Below are 23,378 nucleotides of genomic sequence, written 5' to 3' on the forward strand. Positions count from 1 at the left end.
GGCCTGAGGAGGGTTTATGCCCTTTTCAAACCGGGAAGAAAACACATTAACCTCTCCCACCCCAGCCCTGCCATGAGCCAAAGGGGGATCTTTACAGCTCCCAGAAAATCTATCAACTCACACTCAGACCTCATATTTTCCAATTCCCTTTTCCTGGTAAACAATTAACAGAACAGGGCCGAAAAAACAATCGTTCCTTCTGGAAAAAAAATGTTTTTAAAATATGATTCTCTTGTTAAACATTGCTGATGAATCACTGTATTTTCTGCCTTCCCCAAAGCTATACATTTGTTGTAGTATGTTCTCCCATTCCATCCCCTTAATATTTAGATCATCTGTCTTGATACATGTTTGCAAATTAAAGCTGGTTTGAGATTATAGTAAAACCATTATTTTTAATAGCCCATTTCAAGGGCAGCGCTAAAAACGGCAGAACACGCATGTTACTGATTACTGCTGAGCAGACAGCGGCTTTTGCAGATTAATTTGTAACTGGGAACTACTGTAAACAGATTTCACCAGAAATCCCAAGGAATAAAGGGAATTGGTGGTGGTATTTGGCTCCTAGTATTTATTGTTTTAGAACTCTCCTGATGGAAAGCAAGTTCACCAGGGAGAAAAACAAGCCCCCTGCAAAAACCTTTCCCCGGCCCTTTCTCCTCTTCTGTTTTACTTCTCATCTGCGAGGTAGGTCAGGGTCTCCTCCTAACGGGTTAAGTATTTAAATAGCAAGAGGATCCTTTCCTGAGAAATAAGGCCCATCTAGCTACTCTGGGATTTCAAGACCCTATTTTTAAACTTCAAGTTGTGTCGTCAAGAAAAAAGTGGGCTGATTTTGCCTTTACATTAAGTTATTATTATATGATCAAAGGGCAGAAAGGGGCTGGGTAAGGAGAGAGAGAGAGAGAGAGAGAGAGAGAGAGAGAGATTGATTGCCTATACCTTCTGATTATTTTAGTCTTTCTCACAAGTTATTCACCAGAGAACAAGACTGATGCTGATATTAATAAAACAATGAGGGGGCTATCCGCTTCCCTCGCCCCATCTCTCTAGATAATTTCCCCCAACATCTCCGAGAGGAAGTGTTAAATCTTTTGGCTCTGTTTGGGGAAGAGAATTTCGTATTCGCCCAGGCCCGTGTCTGCGGGGCTGGGCTGCCTGGTGCACTTCACCCGGCTTGGAAGGCGCGGGATCCGGGCCAGGCGGAGGGCAGAGCCGGGCTAGCCGCGCCCGCCGGGCGGCAGCGGGTTCACCTGGGTGGCTGCAGCCGCGGGCGCCGCGCCTTCATTCGGGGCGCAACGCCATCTAGCGGCCTCGCGCCGCACCTGCAGGTACCCAGACCTGAAAAGTCGCCCCGCCTCCCCCACCAGAACCCAATATAAGGGAAAAAAAACTCAAAGGCCCTTTCCACGAAATCCCAATTTAGCCAGGACCTGCCTGTGATTCCACACGACCTTTGGTTTACCCACCAACGTTTCCTCCTTTTCAGAGCAGCTTTATAAAGGGCGAGGAGTGGGGGGCCGCGGGGCTGGGAAGGAGGATTGGGGCGCTGAGCTCTCAGGCCCCCTGATCAGGCCGCACTGTCTGAAGCAATCGGCTCCCCAGATTACTTGTATTTAATACACAATGCATCATAAAACAAATCCCTCATCCTGACAGGAAGAAAATAGAACAGCTCATAGCTCGAGCCGGTCCAATTTATGGCTAAATTTAAAAAAAGAAAAAAGAAAAAAAAAAAGCAAAGGAGGCTCTGACAATGGGCAAGTTGAGGAAGGGCAGGAAATCAATGGCAGCAAACCGGGGGCTCTTAAAGGTTCTCAAGCGCCGAACTCCATGGGAATATGTGGCCGGGTTTTAGGTTATTTACAAAGGATTTTTCCTGTCTCACCTACCACTGCTGTGCGATTTTCCCTCAAACAATGGCCATTATCTGAAATAACAGTTCAATGTCATAGATAACAGGCCACCGAAACGAATTAGTCACCACCTCTTGTCATGTTCCCTTCCCCACATCCCCCCTTTTGTTACTATTTTTGTTTTTAAATGATCATTTTGGAGAAAGAATAGATCTATCAGATTTGCATGTCTGTTTGCACTTGGAGAAAACAGAAAGGGGACCTGTCCCCGTTTGCAGATGAAGTTTAACGTGAGCGCTCTCTCCATCCCCTCTCCCTCCACCCCGCCCAGCCAGCGTCCCTCCACTCCTTCACTTGGCTGCACTTCCCACTGCTGAGTCCAGAAGTTGGGTTTTGTCCATTTGTTTTTATGAATGGAGATTTGTGATAAAAAGCGGTATGTCCACTTCACCGATGGGTTTTACTAAATTTTCCGAGGTTGACCCTTTTATTTTGCCACACATTCCCTATATTAGTTCTTCCCATGTTGTTTCTGAAGTGTGTTGATAAAAATTGACGACATATATTTGAAAGTTATTTATCACCGTACAGTACTGATCACCAAAGGCGGCATTTGTAATGTTAAAAGTTTAAAAACAATGAGTTGTCAAATTTCTTAATTTCATTTTTCGGCATTCATAGGGTTTTATTTAGTGTATCAAATAATATGGCAAAAACTCACCAAATAATCGTCAGTCTTTCTAAGGCTGTAATACGTTATTTGGGTAGATTATATGCAAATAATATTTCCTATTTTTAAATTCCTCCTTCTAAATATATATATATTTAGAGCAGGTTACTTTTTCAAATTTTATATATATCCTGCTCTTCTGCTGACCTAACTGTAATAATGGAGGAGATAAATGAGTCCCACTTTCCATAATAACATGTTTAGAACATTGAAATGTGCATGTCAACTTTTCACTCTCGGGCTGTTTGCTGAGAATTTCTAAACTAAGGATGTTTAGCAGGAGCTGGGGTCCCTTTACCCAAAACCTCATCTTTGCCCTTCCAGCACCCCACCCCCATCTCGGTACACACACCCTCACACTCCCCCCCCCCCAAAGCACTTCTCCATCCCATCCCCCACCCCAAAACACACACACACACACACACACACACACACACACACACACACACGCTTACACTTGTGCTTTCGGGACATTGAAACAGAGGCTATTTCCCCGGGGAAAGAAATCCTGCCCGGCGAGATCTCCCCATTGGTTGTTTACCCAGAGAAATCTACATGTTTAAAGGGAATGGTGCATCCATAATCAGTCTGTCCCTACGGGACTTAGGTCTGGGCGACCTTTTAGTGACCTCTCCCGCCAGAGGAGGCTGCTGTCACTTTAAAAATTTACTGAAAGAGGAGCCCGTCTGGCTTCCGATCACTCTAGGCGGCGGGAGATAGCTCCCTTTCTCCCTCGCCCCGGGTTCTTTCTGGATGGCCGAGCAGATTCTCTTTAAAGAGACAGTTCACGAAACAGAAACCCGGCGGCTGAGCTTGGAGTTGCGGAGGGGGACGCTCCCGTGAGGGTCTGGGACCTGGGAAGGCGCAGCGGAGGATCTGGAAGGGGGCTCCAGCTCCCCTCGCCTCCCCAGGCCTCCCACCTTTGCAAACTCTCCTCCTCCCGCCTGTCCCCCCCACCCCCCTCCGGACCTGGGAGAGAGAAGTGGGAGAAGTTTTAGTGGGTTTCAGATAACTTTCATTACACATCGGGCTGATAAGAGCAAGAGAAAGTGAGAAAAGAGGGAGGTGATGCGAACCAGAAGGAAGAGCTCTGAGCTCTTGTAGGAAGGGGGGCGGGGGGCAAAGCCCAGACACCCCAAACCCGGGTCACCCAGGCGAGAGGAGACTGCTTTTCTGGTTTTTTAAAAACACACGGTTGGCGGACAATAAATCTGAAACGCGTGGTCCCGGCGAGCCGATCCTAGAGGCGGACAAAGTTATCAGAAACCCATTCGGAAATCGAGACGCGAGGCTTTTTTTTTTTTTTTTTCTTCCTTTTTTTCTTTTTGAACCTCTCGAAATGTGGCCGGGGATCGTGTGAAAGGACTGTCCTGCAGGAGAGCTGGGGGCTGCGGATGATGTGATTTGGTTTGTTTTCCTTCTTCTGTGATTGCCTTGTCTCGCTGAGTTGAGGCCATAGAAATCGCAAGGTAAGAGAACTCACTTAAAAAAAAAAAAAAGTCTGGGCGATGTGCATAGTTTGTAACTTCGGACAGTTTCCTGCCTTGGCACCCCTTCTCCGGGGCGCCCCCCGCCCCCAGCCTTCCTTTCCTCCTCGCCCGCAGCCTCCGGAGCCCGGCTGCTTATCTGCGGCGCCGGGACCGGCGATTTCCTTGTTCCTCCTGCGAACCCTGCGGGCTGGACGCGTCTCCAGGGTGGGTCGCCCGGCCGGCCGGCCTTCGGTGGGTCTCGCTGCCGGCCGCCGGCCTCTGTCTCTCGCGCTCTTCTCCGGCCTCCCCTCCCTCCGGGTGTCTGTCCGTCGGTCTCTGGGACGCAGAAGGTGGGGTTGCCAAAATCTGAATTCCTGGCAGCGGCCACGCGACTTTGGAGCGGCTTTCGGTCGGGTTCCACCTTGCCAAGTAACAGCTTTGCTGTCCAACAGCGTGTGCTGCTCCGCGAGAAAGTCACATTCGGACCCTTTGGCTAGCTTGTGGGTTTTTTTTTTTCCTTTCCCCCTCTTTTGCTGTTGGGTTTTTGAAAGGGCCTTTCTCTAAAGTCCACCTAAAGGGAATTCTTTTTTTTTTTTTTTTAAGCTATCTCTGGAACTTGAAAGCTTTGAAAAACACAGGAGTATGTGAGATGAAATGACGGGAGATGTTGCTGTGACTTTATTTTATTCAAGATTTCTGAGATGATTAAGACATTGGGGGAGACAAATGCAGCTCTGTTAGCAAATCAAAAGTAAATAATTCGCCCGGAGGGGGGGGATACGTTGCTGGAGAAAGTTAAGCTTTTGTCCTGGGGCAGGAATATGGAGAGTAAGAAAGTTAATATGTTGGTGAAATATTTGAATAATCATGTAACATATATATGAAAAGACATTCTTTGGAAATGAACCTGTTTTTAAATTAATTTCACTGTTGACAGTGGCAATGGCAATAATGTTAACACGGAATAAAATTACACCTAGGATTTTTATGTGCAGTATATGCAATCCTTAACTCCCTGCCCCTGCAGAAGGGAATACTGGAAAGCTAAGGGGATAGATGATTCTTGACTTTGAAATTAACAAGTTTTCCACGTCTTTCTGCAAATATGAAATGGATCTGGTGTTGCGTTTCACTGACTTCATCCTATTTCCTTTATTAAATATTTCTCTAGTGTGTCAGAAGAGCTGCTTTTTTTTTTTTTTTTTTTTTTGCTAGTCAAGAAAACAAACAACAAAAGATCTAGAAACCAAACCAACCAACCAACAAACAAAACAGCAATCCCAACTTTTTACTATTTTAGAATGTGGATTGCTATTGTTAGTTAGGGTCCTTCTAGACATCTGAGGGGGGGGGGGGATCTCAAGTTGCCATCTGAGTTGCTCAGCATTGAGAGTTGAAAAAAACAACTTAAAGTTCGTAATGTGATAATAAGAAATTGTTAAAAATATGTCCTCACTAGAGAGTGTATTTAATGTAGACTTTTTGTTGTTTTTTTAGTGTGAAGAAGTGTCTTTGGAAAAGAAGTGTGTTGTGTGTGTGTGTGTGTGTGTGTGTGTGTGTGTAGTAATGATTGTCCCTATCTTCTGTTCTAATTTTTCTTTTATAAATTGTGGGACTACTTATTGCCCTTTAATTGCCTCCTGGCCAAAGGCTTATTCCCAATGCCTCTTGACCAGAACCCTCAGAGCACTGGGCTTCTTCTTGAAGTTTGTGCTGAGTTAATGACTTGAATCTGCAACTGGGTGATTACCTGAATTCTATGCAAAATTGCTTTTCATCTGTATACCCAAGGGTTTAGTTTTAACTTTTATGTAGGTATAGACACAGCAGAGTTCCGTGGGGCTTATTGAATGCATTAATTTTTTGATCTAGCCTGTATTGTTTAGTCTTTGATAGGAAACTTCCTCAAGTTTGCATTCACCGATTGACATTAGCATTACCAGCCTTTCTAGTTATTCACCATCAGGTCAACAACTCTGCAGCTTTTAATGTTGTTGATGTCTAAGACATTGTTGCTGCTGCTGAATCAGAAGAGTTTCATTTAAGTACACAAAACCTTAAAAGTGGACATTTCCCATTTCAACGTGTGTTTAATAGGTGTCTTAAGTAATTAATATTTAGGTTAGGCTGGGTGTAAGAATCTCATGACAAACAACAATACACAATCATATATAATGATGACAATTTACTACAACATTCTTCTTTTTATTTTTACTTGTTCACAAGCCAGTTTTGTTATTGTGCTTACTAAATGTAAAATCGAAATATGCATTGGCATGTGTTAACTAAAACATTAAGTTGCCACATTTTGCATGAACCTATACCAATCATTTGCTTTCATTTGGTTTTCTTTAGTTGGGCCAGAAGCATCTAGGAGACAAATCTTATTATCTTCTTCAGCCCAAGGTGTGATTTCATGGTAGTGAAATGAACATTGAAAATGAACATAATATTTAAATGAAAGTTTTTAAATTGAATGAATTTACAGTGCAAAACTGTGAAAGTATATATTTACATGGGAACACTATCTGAACCTAAAATATTGACTAGTTTAGAAATATTATATTAATATACATTGTTCAGTATTTTTTTGTAAAAGTCATTGGGTAAAATTAAGTCAATAGCACTCACTCATGCATAACAAGGAAACAAGCATCTTTAAAACCAATTAAATCTTTGTAATAATTCACAATTGCTTTGCTCCTTTAAAAACCGGTACCTTGTCACTTTCTGCCTTTATTTATATTAATGCTGTTTTTGCTTTTAAAGATTCAAAAGAGGAATGTGTATTGAATAAAGTGTTTTCAAGCAGATAACCATTCTAATGAATGAACTGATGTAGAAATTGATTGTTCTCATCTTCTTCCTTCTAGATCTTAGATGAGTTTTGCAATGTGAAGTTCTGCATAGATGCTAGTGAACCAGATGTAGGAAGCTGGCTCAAGTACATCAGGTTCGCTGGCTGTTATGATCAGCACAACCTCGTTGCATGCCAGATAAATGACCAGGTATGTTGTAAAGATTTTCTTGTCTTTCTTTGAGAACACTAAAGTATCAGTGAAGCCTGAAGAATAAAAATAACAGTGAGCTGCAGTAGACCCTTGTGGCCTGTTTGTTGATATGGGGAAAGGTAATGCACAAATATAAGCAAGATGCAGAATAAGGTCACTTTCAGGACTTTTCTTTCACTACTACTTTTTTGGGGTCGTTAACTCACTTTGTATCAGTAAACTTCATAAATGTTCTCGTTTTCAGAATGGGATTGAATGATTTGAAAACTGAGTACTAATTGTGGCTAGCTATTCTTTACCTTTTATTCTTTACCATCAAAACAGGGAGACATTCATAGAAAGTACTGAGCTAATCAAGAACACTGAATTTATGCAGAAATTGGAAGTGATATACTTGGAATGTTATATAGATTTTATTAGAAATAGTAGATAGATATATCTGTATGCTCTATGTGTGAAATTATCTGATTATGCATTTTATACTGACTTGCCTAATTATAAGTGAGAAGCACTTTTAACCAAAATACTATTTTTTTTGCACATGTGAAAAGTTTAAAAATATCTCTGCTGGAAATTGTTTTATGGAAGGCCATGCAATGAGCTTAACTTTAATAATAACTATGAAATCAGATCATGAAAATATCATGAAACATATTTTGCACTCAATAAAGTTAGGTTATGAATGCTGTAACTGAGTATGACAGTACCTAAAACAACAAAAAGTTCAGCCTGTTAATTTTTGTTTTATAAACATCGTTGAGTTAGAATTTAATTATGTTATCATTATTTATAACTTTTAACCCAATGGTTACCTAAATCAAATTTTGTTTCAAAGACCATATTACAGTGGTTGCTTGGCAAATCTCCTATGAAAATCACCACCAAGAAAAAGAAAAGTTTAAATTAGATGTTTTCAATTGAAAGCTGTTAAGTAATGCTAGCGTCATATAGTCTAAGACTCTATTTCAATCATCATTATGAGATTATTCTTTGGCATTTTACCAACTATCAGATAATTTTTACTGACTAAACTGTGAAAAAGGTAGTAAATTGTAAAATTAGGTTTAAATGGGAATCGTTTAAAAATCTCCAACATATATAAAAAATACTAAACCAATCAATTGTTTTTTTTCCCTTTGCCATAAGAAAACAAGAGGCATTATTGACAAAGGAAAACATTATTAAATTAGCTATTGATTGTGAGCAGAAAATATCCCAAGTTCGTCATATGAGTTATTGTCACCATCAACAGCAAACAATTTTTGAGCACCCACTGTTTGTCCATGTGGGAAATACGTAGGCATTGTAAATGAGTGTGTGCTGTGTTTCCTAAAAAAGGAACTGAAGGAGCTCAAAAAGCAGCTGTAAGATGAAATAATATAATTATATCATAATAATGACTTGCTAGCCACATTTACTGACAATAGGGCTATTTCCTTAGACAGATAAAACTTTTGTAGGATCAGTGAAAAGGTGATTGAAGATTCGAACTTGTGCCCAATTCATTTTTTCGTTTATTATTTATGTGTCTAATATTTTATAATAAATATACTCTTGTCATTGGGAAGTTTGATTTCATGAAATGAGGAAACTATTTTGCTGTTTCTAACCTTAATTATATTGCTTTTTAGAGTAGGTATTTATAATTTTAACATTGTCTCTTTTGAGGTGCACATTGTAAAATGCATTGCTTTCAAAAGAAAATATGTTGGTTTCATACTTTAATGAATAGCATGTTTACTTTTTTTTAACTGAAGAACCAGAGAAAATGGTTAATCAGGAAAAACATAAAAGGCTAATATTAAACACATACCTATTATTTCTGTAGGTACTCATTTTAAACTATGTGTTATGCTGGCAGATATCTAAGATGGTAACAGAGTGCGTATCAGATAACATAATTGTGAAATTGACATTACATGGTCAAGTAAATTCACCATAGAAAACAAGAGAAAAGGCAGAGGTAAAAGTCAGATGTGTGTGATAGGCATATAAGCATACAACCACACTTAGCTCAGTGGACAAGACAAAAGAGAACAGATGTCCAAATAGTGTATGCATATTTTATAAACATATTCATCTTATAAGCATGTGTGCATATTTCTAAAGGCCAATTAAGTCAAAGCAATTCCAGACAGCTTTGAAATGTGAATGTTAGACTAGGTACAATGATGAAAGAGCTGACTAAAGAGCTTCCCTAGGTCTGTTTTTTCGCTCTCTTCCATGAGGAATAGGAGCTGCCCACTGGTGAATAAGCAGAACTCATCGTGGACACCCCCCTTGTGTGAGATATTACTTACTATCCAGATATAAAGACAGACCCTGGATCAGGAGTAGTTATTAAACATGAACAACACCAACTCACCTATACAACATGAAAGCAAATGAAGCAATGAGGCACTCTGCAAGAAATTGTAAAAACTGTTTCTCTTTGCTCTGATTCTTAGGTAGAGCTCAAATTCATAAAATGAATTTTAGTAACATGACAGGTGTAAGTCCTGGACTATAAAAAAGAAGAATTTCAATTGCAGTCTAAGCACTGTAATAATTAAGGTATCTATAAAAGACAGGAAAAGATGACCCAGAACAAAATAAGATGATGTAAATTAGAGTTTACTTTGCAAAGATACAGATTTCTAACAATACCAATGTTAATGGTCAAGTTTAATCAGTTTGAATGTTTTATCATAATATGGAGGAGTTCTACAAAAGAGAATAAATGTGCTTACTAATATAATAATACAGTTTTATAATAGTGGGACAGGTAGAACATGTGTACTGGATAACACACATATTTGATTTGTTGGGGCGGGGGAGAAGGGACTTAGAAACAGCATGGGTTTTGATTTTCAAGTAAAGTTGGTAAAGGATGTAATCTGTTTTGTATCATAAAAACAAAGGCCATTCAATTAACATTTTTCTAATACCTCTGTATGAGATTTTATTAGAGGGGATTTTTTTCTGAGTTTAAATTTTCCAATAGATTTCTGTGAGTTCTTTTATTTTACTTTTATTTTTTTTTCAAACCAAAGTAAGCTTTGTGGAATTTTTTTTTTTCTTGACAATGCTGCCTAGAAAGACTCAATTTATTGTTTTTAGATCTCTTTCATTTCATATTTTCAAAATTATTGCAGTGATGTTTTTAGAGATGGAAATTATGAAAACACTGGCGTAACTGCTAAACCATAATTTTAAAGTAGCTTCAGCTTCTAACTGATATCCCTAATTCCCACCTGAAAATATTGTATTGACTATAGTAATTTATCTTTGCAACAGAGGGCCACACCAAAGATACTAGCAAATTAGGACCAGAACCACACTCAAGTCGTAAAAGTGTAGATGCATTAAACACACTTAAGGGTCTTTATCCCTGGAGTCCTAATGATATTTTCTCTTATTCCTTAAAGTTTTTGTCCAGTGCTACATAGCTATACTGCTTGTCACACAGTATCTCGTTAGAAAATTTTACTGAAACAGACAATGCTTCAATAGTTTTACATTATATTGACCTCAAATGGTCCCTGGTTGCTTTCAGGAGTGAGAACTGGCACTGAGAGGCAGAGCAGGGCAGGAGCAAAAGCAGAGAGTTGGATGACGCAAGTTCTTTCCAGGATAGTCTTCAAGAGAACCAAACATGCGGAGGAAGCATGGACCTGGTTTATTAATTATTCAGAGGTTTTATTTACTTCTGGAAGCATCCACGTGTTAAAGGCCCAGTAGGCCAAACAGCTAGATGATTCACTGAGGGTGTTGTTTTTTTTTTAATCCTAAATGTTTTGTTGGCCTTTCCTTTGACATCTTGTGGATATCTTACTTTTACCAACCAATTTGAGGGATGGATTTAGCACATCTTTAGATTCGGTGTCACCCTGCTCCTGCCTCGCCCTTTGATGAGTTTCCTAATATCTCCACATTTCTATACCCTTCACCTAAATCAAAGATGGCCCATCGACCCCTTACCCACCTCAAACAATGCCACTTTTCATTTACGATGTGTTCATAAGCTTTGTGTACTTGTGGAATAGCTCACTGGATACAAAACTTCTTCATATTGGCTGCAATCAGACAGATCACTAAGGCACAATTCATGTAAGTTGACCTTTTAGACTTGAACAAGACCTGCCTTTCCACTCATGATAATTAGAATGATCTGGGTGTGTGCTTTGGGGTAACATTTTATATGGGTGTATGTATTCTGCGTCATAGGAAGGAACATGATTTCATTCAAACTCCTGGCCTGCCCTAACATGGTCTACAAGTGGAATAAAGTTCTCAGAAACCCAAGACATTATTAATCTTGTCATTTACACAGGTGATAAGTCCTTTCATTTTTAAATGGGCCCCTGACAGCTGGTATTTTGTAAGTGGAATAAGCGAGGTCTGCTTTCCACTCTGAATAAAAAGAAATGTGTCGATAAGAGATTATCTAATGCCTGATGTCTATTTTGAAGAAATAAGATACAGAAGAATGAGTGCCCCTCAGAGAATACCAGGTTGGAATTCACTTAGGAGATTCTGCCAGCTCTCTTGTGGTTAATGAACAGCAGCAAGATTCTACAGTGATTTCAGCTGCACAGGCATTGTTCTCGTTTGTGCTTTACCTTATAAAGTTTTAACTGCTTCCAGGACAATCATGGCTGAATTGGCACACCAGCTTTCTCTCTCCTTCAGTGCACACCAGTGGTTTATCAGAGCGCTGTGACACTAGAGTCATATTGTTACTGAAAGCTTGTTATGGGCTCAATTATCAAGTTATTTTCTTTGGCTTTTTCCTGAGAAAAATATGTTTTCTTGCATCATGCACTGAATGCAACTTATGCAAAAAAAGAAGGGAGGGTAAGCTATGTAAAAAGCAAAATGTAAGTTGTTAGTCTCTTTCCACTTTTAAAAACTGTTTGCGTAGACTGTCAGGTAATTTGTTAATGTGCTCTTCCTTTACAAGGATTTCTGTCCACATTTTCAATGACCTCCTTTGATGTTAAAATTATTATTGGCTTTGGGCATTTTCTTTGCTTTGCTTTTAAGTCAAGTTGCACTTTTATACCAAAGTTATGCTCTGCTGTTTTAAGATGAATGCCAGCTGGCAATACCCAGAGAGAGACTGGCTTTGTGAACGATGCCCAAGCTGATTTTGGGGGAATGTTGTCCAGTTGATAGGTTACTTCCTTTGCCCGAAGATGAAGCTGTCTCAGGCATGGTTTGCCATTTGATATTTAGATGATAAAATAAACAGTGCTGTCTCCCTCCAACCCCCTTTCCCCCCAAAAAATGTTTTCCTCACGTACTAATGCCCAGGACACAGCACTGCCATAACGCTACACAGACTAGGAATGTTACTAAGATTCTCAGACCACATAAATGGAACATATGATAACCTAAAGTATTCTGTGCACATTTTAACTGGTTAGTCTTTGCATGGCATGCAACACCTTTCATTTAGGAGAATCTCAAAGCTTCACACCCCTTCTAGACTTCAGCTGTTTCTGGAATGTTGCCCAAAAGATAGTCCTCAGAAGGCATTTACAAGCCATCAAGGAGGAAAACTTGTTGGCCAAGGACACAGCCTCCAGCCTAGAAAAATCCCCAAACGTGATTGTTAGCTTCCTCATCATGTAATGATGGAACTCATCCCAAACATTCCGAAACCATCCAGAGTGACCAGTTTTCATAGAATCAGAGGAAATGGCTGCATTAAAGACAGGTGGCTACAGATATTTCTTGCAGGATCTGGAGAGAGATCCTTAGAGATTATTTAATGGGTAACTTGCCAGGCTTCTAGGCTGGGTACACTGTAGACCCCAGGTATAGTAAGGGACCTTTATCACTTGTCCTATTTATGCAAACTAGGGCCAACAGTCAGTTCTCTCTGTTTTGTTTCATTCAATAAATTATACTTGGCTTTCTCTTCATGTTATTAACAAGAGCTAAAAATCTGTGTGGGGAGGGAGGAGGGCATGTCCTTCAATGATTTTGTCCTGAAAATAACCAGTGAATACATATTTTTCATTTTGGAAGCAGATATAGCAGGTAATATCTGATATTTCTCAGCTTAGACTGTCACCCTAAAGAAAAATATAGGATTCCATCTCTTTGGAGAAACTAAGGAAATAAGCTTGGACATGATAAAGCTTCCATTCTGTTGAACAAATATCTTTATATTCTGTCATCAACTCTCTGTCTGCTGAAGACACTTCTTGTTATCTCTTACTAATTAGGCTAAGAATGTATAAAAGGGTCTTTCTTCCGGAAGCTAAGAAATTGACGTCACTTTTGCCCTTTTGAATTGGGGTTTCCCACATTGCTATGGGAAGATCGGGGCGCAGACGTTTCCTAAAGCCAGCACATGTGCACACATTGTCTCTGTAGACCTGGTGTTACCTCTCTGCAGCACCGAGACTGACAGATGTGTCCATATCAAATGTTGACTTTGTTCACATATGCAAACTGTCCCCTACCTCCCTCCCACCTGACCTCCAAACGTTAAAGTTTTTCCTAGTCTTCTGACTGGTAATTTGAATGAGGCTAGAGAAAATAAAGCATTCAGGCTGGATGGTGGGAGCTGAAAGAGGAAGAAATCAGCTGTCAACTTCAAAGTGGTAAGACAGCAGTAGTCTGAAAAAGTTGTCTCTCAGTACAAATTTTGCAGGGAGTACATTTCTCTATTATTTCAATTATTACAACTTCCTGAATAGGTTGAAGGTCATTCATAATTCACACTTCTGTCATTTTCAGGCATGCCAAATGCAGTCTATTAAGCATAAATAAAACTTCCAGTGCTTGACCAGGAAAAATAAACAGGGATTCATAACAATGAGGCCTTGTTCATCTTTTTAAAACTAAATGATGTGCTTTCTTTCTTTCTTGTTTTGCCTCTTGTGCACTGAATTTTTCTTCGGTTTCAATAGTACAAACATAATACTTAAAATCGATCCAAGCATAGCAAACTAGACAGCAAGTCTGGTCTGACAGATTCTAGATTCCTCTATTTTATGGGATAATAAACAAGAACCCACATTATTACCATTTATAAATACAAATGGTAGCATCATCAATCTGATGGAGGATTAGGTTGAGCACAGGCCTGACAGTATAAAGCAGAATCTGAAGGACTTTTATAGCCTATTAACTTTTCTATCAGAAAGCTTATGTATTCCTACTCTCTTTAGAGGCTATCCTCTTGAATTTAAATAGCAAAAGAAAATGGATATTCAATAAAATGTTTAATTCAAATTTCAACTATATATATAATATGTAATTATATATAATATATAATGTAATATATAGTTATATAAAACTTATATGATATATAATCAGAATTAATTATATGCCATTAAACACTCAATTATATTAATATATAAAATATGAGATTACTAATACTTTATGCAGATTTTTAAATTCCCCCAACAAGTGTACTTTGCCACATTTATATGTCATTTATGAAATATCCTAGCCCATATATACTTACATATAACATTGTATGAAACTATACCTTTTGGAAGTGTGAAAGTTGCTAAATCAAATTCTCTTCACCACTGTTTTTTATCCCTAGCTTAGCTTTATGAATATTAAGTGAATTGATATTCTTTTGGCATTTGGAACTGGTTTCAAATTTTGATTAAAATAAATTAAATACAATAATTATATTTAGAGTAATTCCTATATACACAATTTTATCTTGATGCCTTAAATTGTGAATTTTCAGTAGTAAAAGTGAACAGTTTAGGAGATTTCTAGTTTTATTTTTCAAGTATCTGAATGATTTAGAATTTAAAGAATACTAAGCAATTTTACTCACATGCTATGTTAGCAAAATTTGAAAATAAAATAATACAAAAGGATCTATTAAAAAATTTACTATAAATATTTATTCTTATCAATTCAAGTATCCAGAGATGCAGTGATAATATCCTTACTTTAAAAATAGAATTATAACTTTCTGGAAAAATAAAAAAAATCTAGCAAGATACTGAGAAAATTAATTTTTTTCCTGTGGTAAAATGACCACCTCAACTCTCAAAAGTTTTAAATGCATGGAGAGGTAAGCCATGTTTATAACTTGTTGTGTTTCTGGAATTTGATATTAGTTACCAAAAAGAAAACTCTAGAGGAGTCAAAATATTTTATCATATTTAACAATGTTTAAAATATTTTATCATGCCTTTACAAAATGGAATTTCTGTATAATCCTGTTACCTTACTATAAGGCCCCACTCCTCTTATCTTTCACCTTATATTGGGAGAGATTAAGATATTCCTTCTAATAGAGCATTATGAGAGAGACACAACAAAATAATGAATCAACAACTCGTTTGTAACAATTCAAACTCTTTCCAAATCTTTGAGACTTTTGAGCCTCTATATAACTTGAGTTGAATTCATCACAAAATCCCAGATCCAGGACATTTTTATTTTGGATCCAAATAACTTTTTCCATAAAACCCCCTGATGGAAGAGGAGACCTGTTAACTCTTCTATGGAATTTAACAGAGTAATTGATTTTCTTCCATTTTGCTCTAACACAAAAACCAAGAGGTTATATTAGTAGTGTCTCTGCTTCGGATACATAAGTCAGGTGACATATAATTCATAGGACTGCAGTATAGCTGCGATTTTGAAGCTACAGTAATTTTAAAGACATTATAATTTTATTTTTATAAGCATGGTCAAGCATACTTAATATACAAACCTGCAGGAAAAGCCACATAATCCACTTCTGCTCTGTATGATATTTTTATTTGCTGGAACACCTATTTTATAGTATAAAAGTATAAAGGTGATATCTTCTTTTCTGAATGGCTTGATTTCTCCAAGATTACATCCCATCATTCCCTCACATAGTTTTTTTGAGGCAACAAATTGTCATTTTGTTTTCTTTCAAACTACACCCCTCACTTCTCAAGTGCCTGCTGGTATATTATTATTGCTAAAATGTAAACTAACTTTATATGTAGACATCTCTGCATTCAAGTATTCAAATTATATGCTTGGGCCATTGTAATTATAGGAGGAAAAACATAATGTTACTTAAGTCTCTGGAAGATCCTCAGAGATGAGATATAATGAAAATATCAAGTGGTAGCAACACCTTGAAGAAAACAAAGCCCTAGATTTGTGAGGGTGTGGTAGATGGGACTTCGAGGCACATTCTTACTGCTATGTGAGGAAGCATGCCCAGAATTTGCCCTCATTACGTCTGGAGCTTGCCAGTTCTTTTCAAACCTCAGTTTCATGAGCACCATAAAAATTCACTTAAAATCGAAAAGAACACCCTGAAGTTAAAACCCACTCTGCTTTGCCTTGCCTTTCATGGCCTGGAATGTCACCTTTTACCTCCAGTAAATAAAGCCAACATCAACACTCTTCCGTGTCTTTTATTTTTTTTTTATGTACTCAATATTCTTCACGTGACAATCTGGACACTTAAAGGGAAATTACAATAGTGATCTATGTCCCCACAAAGAGAATTGTCTTTATAATATATAGTTATAATGTATCCATCATTTTTTTTTTGTTTGTTTCTTGGACTGTTCACATTGGAACCAGTAAATCTAAAATGGAATTAAAAGAGACATGATTAATGGTGGACTACAAAGAAATAATGATATCATAAGTTTCTTAAAATGACCTGGCATGTGTGTCGAAGCAGCATTCCCCAACAGAGACAACTGCCCTGTTTTACGGTCTTGCAGGGTATTGTCTCTTTAACCTCACTATTTCCGAGAAGCCACTGAAAAGTTCTAATATGTCACAATTCAAATGTCAACATGTTGTTGGAAAGGAAGCTAATAAGTTAAACCTTTGAGAGATGCCAAAAAAGAGGTGATTCAAACTGTTGAGAGAAGTCCATTGTTTTCTAAGGGGAAATAGAACTCCAGGTTGAACAGGGTACTTATAAGCATTTAACTGGGAGGTTTTGGAGAAAAAGCAAATGCACACTAATGTTTTTTTGTTTTGCTTTGTTTTTTATTCTGGTAACTTTCTGAGCAGAACTGTTCTCATTTTCTTTCTCCAAAGAAAGAAAATTAGGAAGGTTAATTAAGTTTAATAAGCTATAGAGTGTAAATTCCCTGTTGTTTTGTTGTTGTTTTTTTAGAAAGAGCACAGGTAATTCTCCTAAGATAGTCTGGATTCTGTCTATGGATATATATAAAGAATCTTAGGTTATATTCGAACATATTATACAACATTTTATGCTTGCCATTATTTTCTATATAAATTAGCTTCACATGGTTAAATTACTGGTGAATGAAAAAAAGATTTTATTTCAACAGGAAAGAAGCTAGGCAGAAAATACTCCTCATGGAGTTATTCTTTTTTGAATTTAGCACAATTTTGTGCTCTGGTCTTTTTATAGAAAAATAAACAATTGGCCTTTAGAGCCACCTACTGGAATAAAAAGGCACGTGCTGATGCCTGATGTCCTCTGCTTCTCAAAAGATAAACAAATAAATACAGCTAAAGTGACGCACATTTCTGTTGATCTTATAAGATGTTAATTTACTCTTCTCAGTTTGAAGTATCAAATGATCCTGCAAGAAACCATAGTTAGAGCGATGTCTTCTAAATATAATCCTTCCCATTTCTTCGAAGAGTGTACCAATTTGGGTTGTGATTTTTCTCCCCCATTGGATTGAGGTTGAGCAGATTTGAACCCTTATTTCTTTGTTATCACTATTGCTTTTGGTGTGTGTGTGTGTGTGTGTGTGTGTGTGTGTGTGTGAAAGAGAGAGAGAGAGAGAGAGAGAGAGAGAGTCATTGGTCTCATTTTTACCAGTTAAGTGTATAACTTCATTCTTTCTTCTATAGCCTCTACCTAGTTACGAAATTGTTGTTTAATAAATAATCTTAGAATAAACATTTTCATGACAAAATGAATAAACACCTTAAATATTATCCCAATTAATGGCCTTTTTAACTGAGATATAATATATAACATCATATTAGATTTAACTGTGTAACATATGATTCTATGTTTGTATATTTCACAAATTAAATGCTTTCGTAAATGAAAAAAATCCTGAAGTCAGGACAAATACATTGTTCAAATGACTTGTCTAAGGTCACCGAGCTGGTTAGGGGAAAAGTGGGCATCCCCTAGAAATTATAGGTCAGGGTTCTCTTCACACTGGCCCCACTGCATTTTAGTTAGTCATTAACGGATTTATTAAATCCTTCCTCTCCTCAACATTTTGCCAGAAAGTAAGGGGGAATAAGCCCCAGTAAATGAACCAATTGAAGGCATAATGCCTGCTTTCAAAGAGTGGGATCAGGAGCAAGGGCAGGAGGGCAGGTCCTGATGGGTGAGAGGGGGGTTACATTTTGAAAAACAAAATGCTCTCCTTTGACCATGTTTTCTACAGATCTCGCTGTCATCATTCTTTATGTCATGCGTGTCTTTCCAAACTATTACCTTAAACATCCCTTGTTGAGAAGGTGCTACTTTTGAGTGAGAACATACTCAAAGGAGGTGATTGTGCCCCTCGCCACCCTTAGCTAGATTATTGCTGGCTGATCCAAGGCGCTTTCAACTCTGAGTATGTGTGTGGTTCACTAGAGTGAGGAATTCAGAGAAGGAAAAGTTCTGTGTTAAACATTATGCAGGGTATATGTGACACCAAGCCTTGCGTAAAGAAAATTTGATTTGTGAAGTCGGATTTGGAAAAGATTAGTGAATTCGCTTGGAAGTCACAGCTTTCCATTTATCACTGGAGGGTTCATTTTCAGTTTATAACATGGGAAGTCACATGTCTTCTTACAAAAACATGAAATGAATATTTTTGTTAAGGTATGAGAACATGTACAGACATCTTAGTGTCTATCTGGCCTTTTCTTAGTATTCTTTCTTCCCACCCCACCCTTTGTCGGTCCCGTGAAGATATTTTATAGAGTAGTCGCAGACATCGCGCCGGGAGAGGAGCTCCTGCTGTTCATGAAGAGTGAAGACTATCCCCATGAAACCATGGCGCCCGACATCCATGGTGAGTATGGCCCAGGCCCCCATCTGCATTGACCTCGCTGGGAGACGGACGGAGCGTCCGAAAGGGTCCATCCTACTTGGTGTTCATTGGTTTTCCTGGCTCTTCAGTGTCAGTGTTAACATATTCCTTCTCTTGAAGTGGCTACTTTCTTGGTTTGCTGTCTGGGCAATATTACTGTGAAGCTAAAGTAAGCCGAGATCTTTCCTGAAATGGAGGTCAAAGGGAATTTTGAATATTTACTTATTATTTATTTATTTTCCTTTAAAAATTTTTTTTTTTTTTACTGATTTTAGAGAGGAAGGGAGAGAGAGAGAGAGAGAGAGAGAGAGAGAGAGAGAGAGAGAGAGAGAGAGAAACATCAATGATGAGAGGGAATCATTGACCTGTTGCCTCCTGCACATCCCCTACTGGGGATCGAGCCCGCAATCCAGGCATGTGCCCTGACTGGGAATGGAACCGTGACCTCCTGGTTCATAGGTCGATGCTCAACCACTGAGCCACGCAGGCTGGGTGAATTTTGAATATTTAGACCGGGACATCACATAGTTAAATCTTTTGCCAATGCCTCCTACAACGGTGAGAGTCCTTTCATTGCACAAAAGTCATTCTGGGAAGCTTGCTTTTGAGCTTTGTAAATCTAGGGGATGTTTCTCCCATTTAATATTCTATTACTGGGAAAAGTGTTTCCACTTGAGCAAAATGCTAAGCCAGCATGATCACAGGGGAGAGGGTAGGGGTGGTGTGGGGTTTGGGAGAGAAGTACAGTGAGGAAATTTTAGAACCAGAGGAATTTGTATTTGCCAGAGACCTATTCTAAATCTAAGGAAGGGGTATCAAAATGAATTACAGTTACTAATTTTGTATGTTTTGAGGAGATTAGGAAAAAATTCTTCTGGTATTGATTTGTATCATTGGGATGATAATTTGATACTTTCTCTTTCCTAGTTCTCTCTCCTAATAGAATGTGATTTAGTTCAACCGAATCTCAGTGGTGTCTTTAGAGAGTCTTTTGTGGTTGGAAGGATCACTGGGAAGGGGTAAGCCATCCAGCTTTGCTGAGGATGGAGATCGTGCCACTCCCACCCCTCCCGCATCGCAGCATCCCGGGAGAACCTCAGGCTCTGCTTCTGTGGCTCCTTGGGAGGATCCCCCACTCTTTGCTGCCTCTTGAACATTTTCCCTTTGGCTGAGCTGCATTCCACCTCTTTGTAGATTATACCAGTTGTATGTGGGGGAGCCTTTTGGAAATTGTGTTCTTCTTAGAAACTCTGACAAGCAAATGGTTTAAAAAAACACAAACGTGTTGTCGATGAGTATGGTAGAGTTTGAATACGATGGGAAAGGGCTCCGGGACAGCAGGAAGTGCTTAGATGGTAAAAGTAATCTGGGCTTTGTTTGGGACAAGACATCTTTCACTGGTGAATGTTAGATCTAAAAAAGGTTTTCAAACAATTAGTTTTGGAAACTTAAATGATTAGTTTACTATTCTAAAGGCCTAAAGAGAAGTGACTGTTCTTTCTGGGCTGCCTTTCATACATTGCCTTCCTTTACAATACCTTTGAACCCATCAGTTGCCTTTTGTTTTCAAAGTATCATATACCATATATAGTATATGTGATGTTTAAATGGCGATTTGTATTTTATACTTCTAGGATTTAATGTTTCTTAGGAAAGAGAAAATAAAACATTTGCATTGTACACATATTATGCGCTAGCTATTATATGCTTTCCATTTATTATCTCATTTAATCTTTACACATAGATCAAACCTGTAGGAAAGGAATTATTTCCATTATACAGATAGGAAGACTGAGGCTACAGTGGCAAAGACCACATGGCTAGAAAGTGGTAGAGTCAGCATTCAAAACAAGGTCTTTCTGTCTTTAAAACCTAGGCCTTTCCCACTTATTATATAGCTTGAAGGTTCTGTTTGTGTTCAGACTGCTGGCTAAGTTTCTAAATGTAGATTTTAAATATGTGGCTAGTGTAACAGACAATAGGAAATGTTTTCATTAGCTAGTTAATCTCATTGAGAGACCTGTCTTTAGAGCTGAGGTGATTTATTTTAGAATGCCTCCTTCTTCCTTAATCATCTATATCCTAATTTCTTTACCTTCCTGGTCCCCTGTTACTGTTTAGTTTAAACTAAACTAGTACTCTGTGTAGATCACAGCAGACCTGTCTGCTTCAGTGGTTCTCAACCTTCTGGCCCTTTAAATACAGTTCCTCATGTTGTGACCCAACCATAAAATTATTTCCGTTGCTACTGCATAACTGTAATGTTGCTACTGTTATGAATCATAATGTAAATATCTGATATGCAGGATGGTCTTAGGCGGCCCCTGTTAAAGGGTCGTTCGACCGCCAAAGGGGTCGTGACCCACAGGTTGAGAACCGCTGGCTTAGCTTCTCACGTTTCCATTTCTGTGGGCTTTCCAGCTTCAGTGGCTTTCTCTTCCCCTCCTAGCAGGGACCTAAAAAGCCCCCGCTGACCTGCTACCCTCTCTAGCTCCATTTCCCACTCCTCCCCAACACCCACCCTCTAAAACTGTCCATGCTTCTCTATAGCTTGGACTTCCGGGAGCCCGCCATGCTCTTTCTTGCCTTCATCGTTGGTCCATGTTGTTTCTGCTGCCTGCAGTGCCCACCCTCATCCCAATTCACCTGACTGATTCTTGCTTATGACATTTTCTGAAACTCTCCCTCAGATAAATGGATTTGTCCCGTTCCTCTGAATTCCCTTCGCCCCATGCATGCACCTGTCATAAAATATATCACACTCTGTCCACATGTGTGTCCCCTTGAGTTTCTTGCATATTAATTCTCTAGCAAAATGCCTAGCATTCAGTTGGCGACTGAATTGTTCCCTCAAAAACATTCAGTCAATGAACAACTGGCTCCAGGTCCTGACTGTAGGTCTATAAACCAGGGATTGTGTCTCCTGTTGTTGCTCTGGGTGTCTTTCAGCTTTGGGAGCTATTGCCAAGACTTCTGGGGTAGGGTCTGTGTGATCTGGGTCTAGTTGTATGGCCTCATGAGTGGACTAAATGCTATTCAAGTGGAAAGAATGGAAATAATATCCTCACTCCCTGACACTTTTTAACCTTGTTGTTGCCAGTCCCCATTACTACCCTTTATTTGTCTCGCTGATTTAAAGTGCAGATTCATGTTATGTTTGCTATTTAACAAAGCCATGCCAATGGACACTGACCCTGGGGTAATATTAAATGAGCCTAAAAGAATCTACAAACATCCTGTGTCCCATTATAGTCATGGTGAATGTGATGAAATACTTCAAGTTTGCTGATATTAACCAGGCTTAATTAAGCATGGCTCAAATGGGGACTGTGTGTCTCAAGCATCCTTCAGGATGCATGGCACAGTGAGAAGTGTGTGGAACAGCGATGGGTTCCAATCCTGGTACAACCACCTAGCTGTAGAATCCCTGACTGGTTACTGAACTTCTCTGAGCTTCAATACCCTCATCTAAAAATTGGAATTAAAATATGACATATGATTCCTTACAATCAGGTTTTCAGGAATATCAGTAATCCATGTATGAGACTGAGGAAATAAATGATGCTCAGTAAGTGGTCATTGCTACTTTTAATATCCCGTGAATATTAAATCCTGGAAGGGTTTTATCTGATAGGAAGTCTATACTTGTAGCCACAGTAATATCACTTATGTTATTGTTCTGGGCTCTGTCCTATCTTTCTTACTATTTCTATTCTACATTAAAATTGAAGTGGTAGAAGTGAAAATCAAGTAATTTTTGCGATGTCTTTCCTAATCCGATAATACCTGCTAGGCTGTGGTGGCACGTCCTGATCTCCCAATGTTAGTGACACTGGAATTTTATTCACAGAAGAACGGCAATATCGCTGTGAGGACTGTGACCAGCTCTTTGAGTCCAAGGCTGAACTAGCGGATCACCAGAAGTTCCCGTGCAGCACCCCTCACTCAGCCTTCTCAATGGTGGAAGAGGACTTCCAACAAAAACTTGAAAGTGAAAATGATCTCCGAGAGATACACGCAATCCAGGAGTGTAAGGAATGTGACCAAGTTTTTCCTGATTTGCAAAGGTTAGAAATGGCATGTTGCACTACGAAACATATTTATTTACTTTGTGATAAAATGTCCTTATGCTGAATTTTCAGAATTTATGCAGATGGGAAGTTTTGGAACCGCAATGAACCTGATAAGTGTGTTAGTACATGTTTGGAAATAGCCTTTTTCGGGAAATTCTCATCTGTAAAATATTTACAGTGAAGTTGGAATGAGTTATTTGGATACCAGATAGATAATGTTTGTTTTTATTTAAGCACTCTTAT

The 23,378-nt window shown here is 38.8% G+C and overlaps 1 protein-coding gene across 9 annotated transcripts in view; it reads left to right on the forward strand.

Moving 5' to 3' along the window:
* MECOM (MDS1 and EVI1 complex locus) overlaps nucleotides 1-23,378 on the forward strand; it is a 578,899-nt gene that overhangs the window by 508,408 nt on the left and 47,113 nt on the right. For 6 of the 9 annotated variants that reach the window (XM_070406852.1, XM_070406847.1, XM_070406849.1 and 3 more), the window contains exons 3-5: nucleotides 6,929-7,063; nucleotides 18,942-19,044; nucleotides 22,913-23,129. In XM_070406852.1, the coding sequence (XP_070262953.1) occupies nucleotides 6,929-7,063; nucleotides 18,942-19,044; nucleotides 22,913-23,129 (455 nt within the window). Of the gene's footprint in view, nucleotides 1-3,191; nucleotides 4,056-4,288; nucleotides 4,308-4,337; nucleotides 4,556-6,928; nucleotides 7,064-18,941; nucleotides 19,045-22,912; nucleotides 23,130-23,378 lie in introns of those variants that run through there. The other 3 variants (XM_070406853.1, XM_070406851.1, XM_070406854.1) reach the window with 3 other exon arrangements.

The sequence above is a fragment of the Myotis yumanensis genome, unplaced genomic scaffold (assembly GCF_028538775.1).
Source record: "Myotis yumanensis isolate MYYU_CA2020_CCGP unplaced genomic scaffold, mMyoYum1.0.hap1 SCAF_2, whole genome shotgun sequence".
Taxonomy (NCBI): Eukaryota; Metazoa; Chordata; class Mammalia; order Chiroptera; family Vespertilionidae; genus Myotis; species Myotis yumanensis.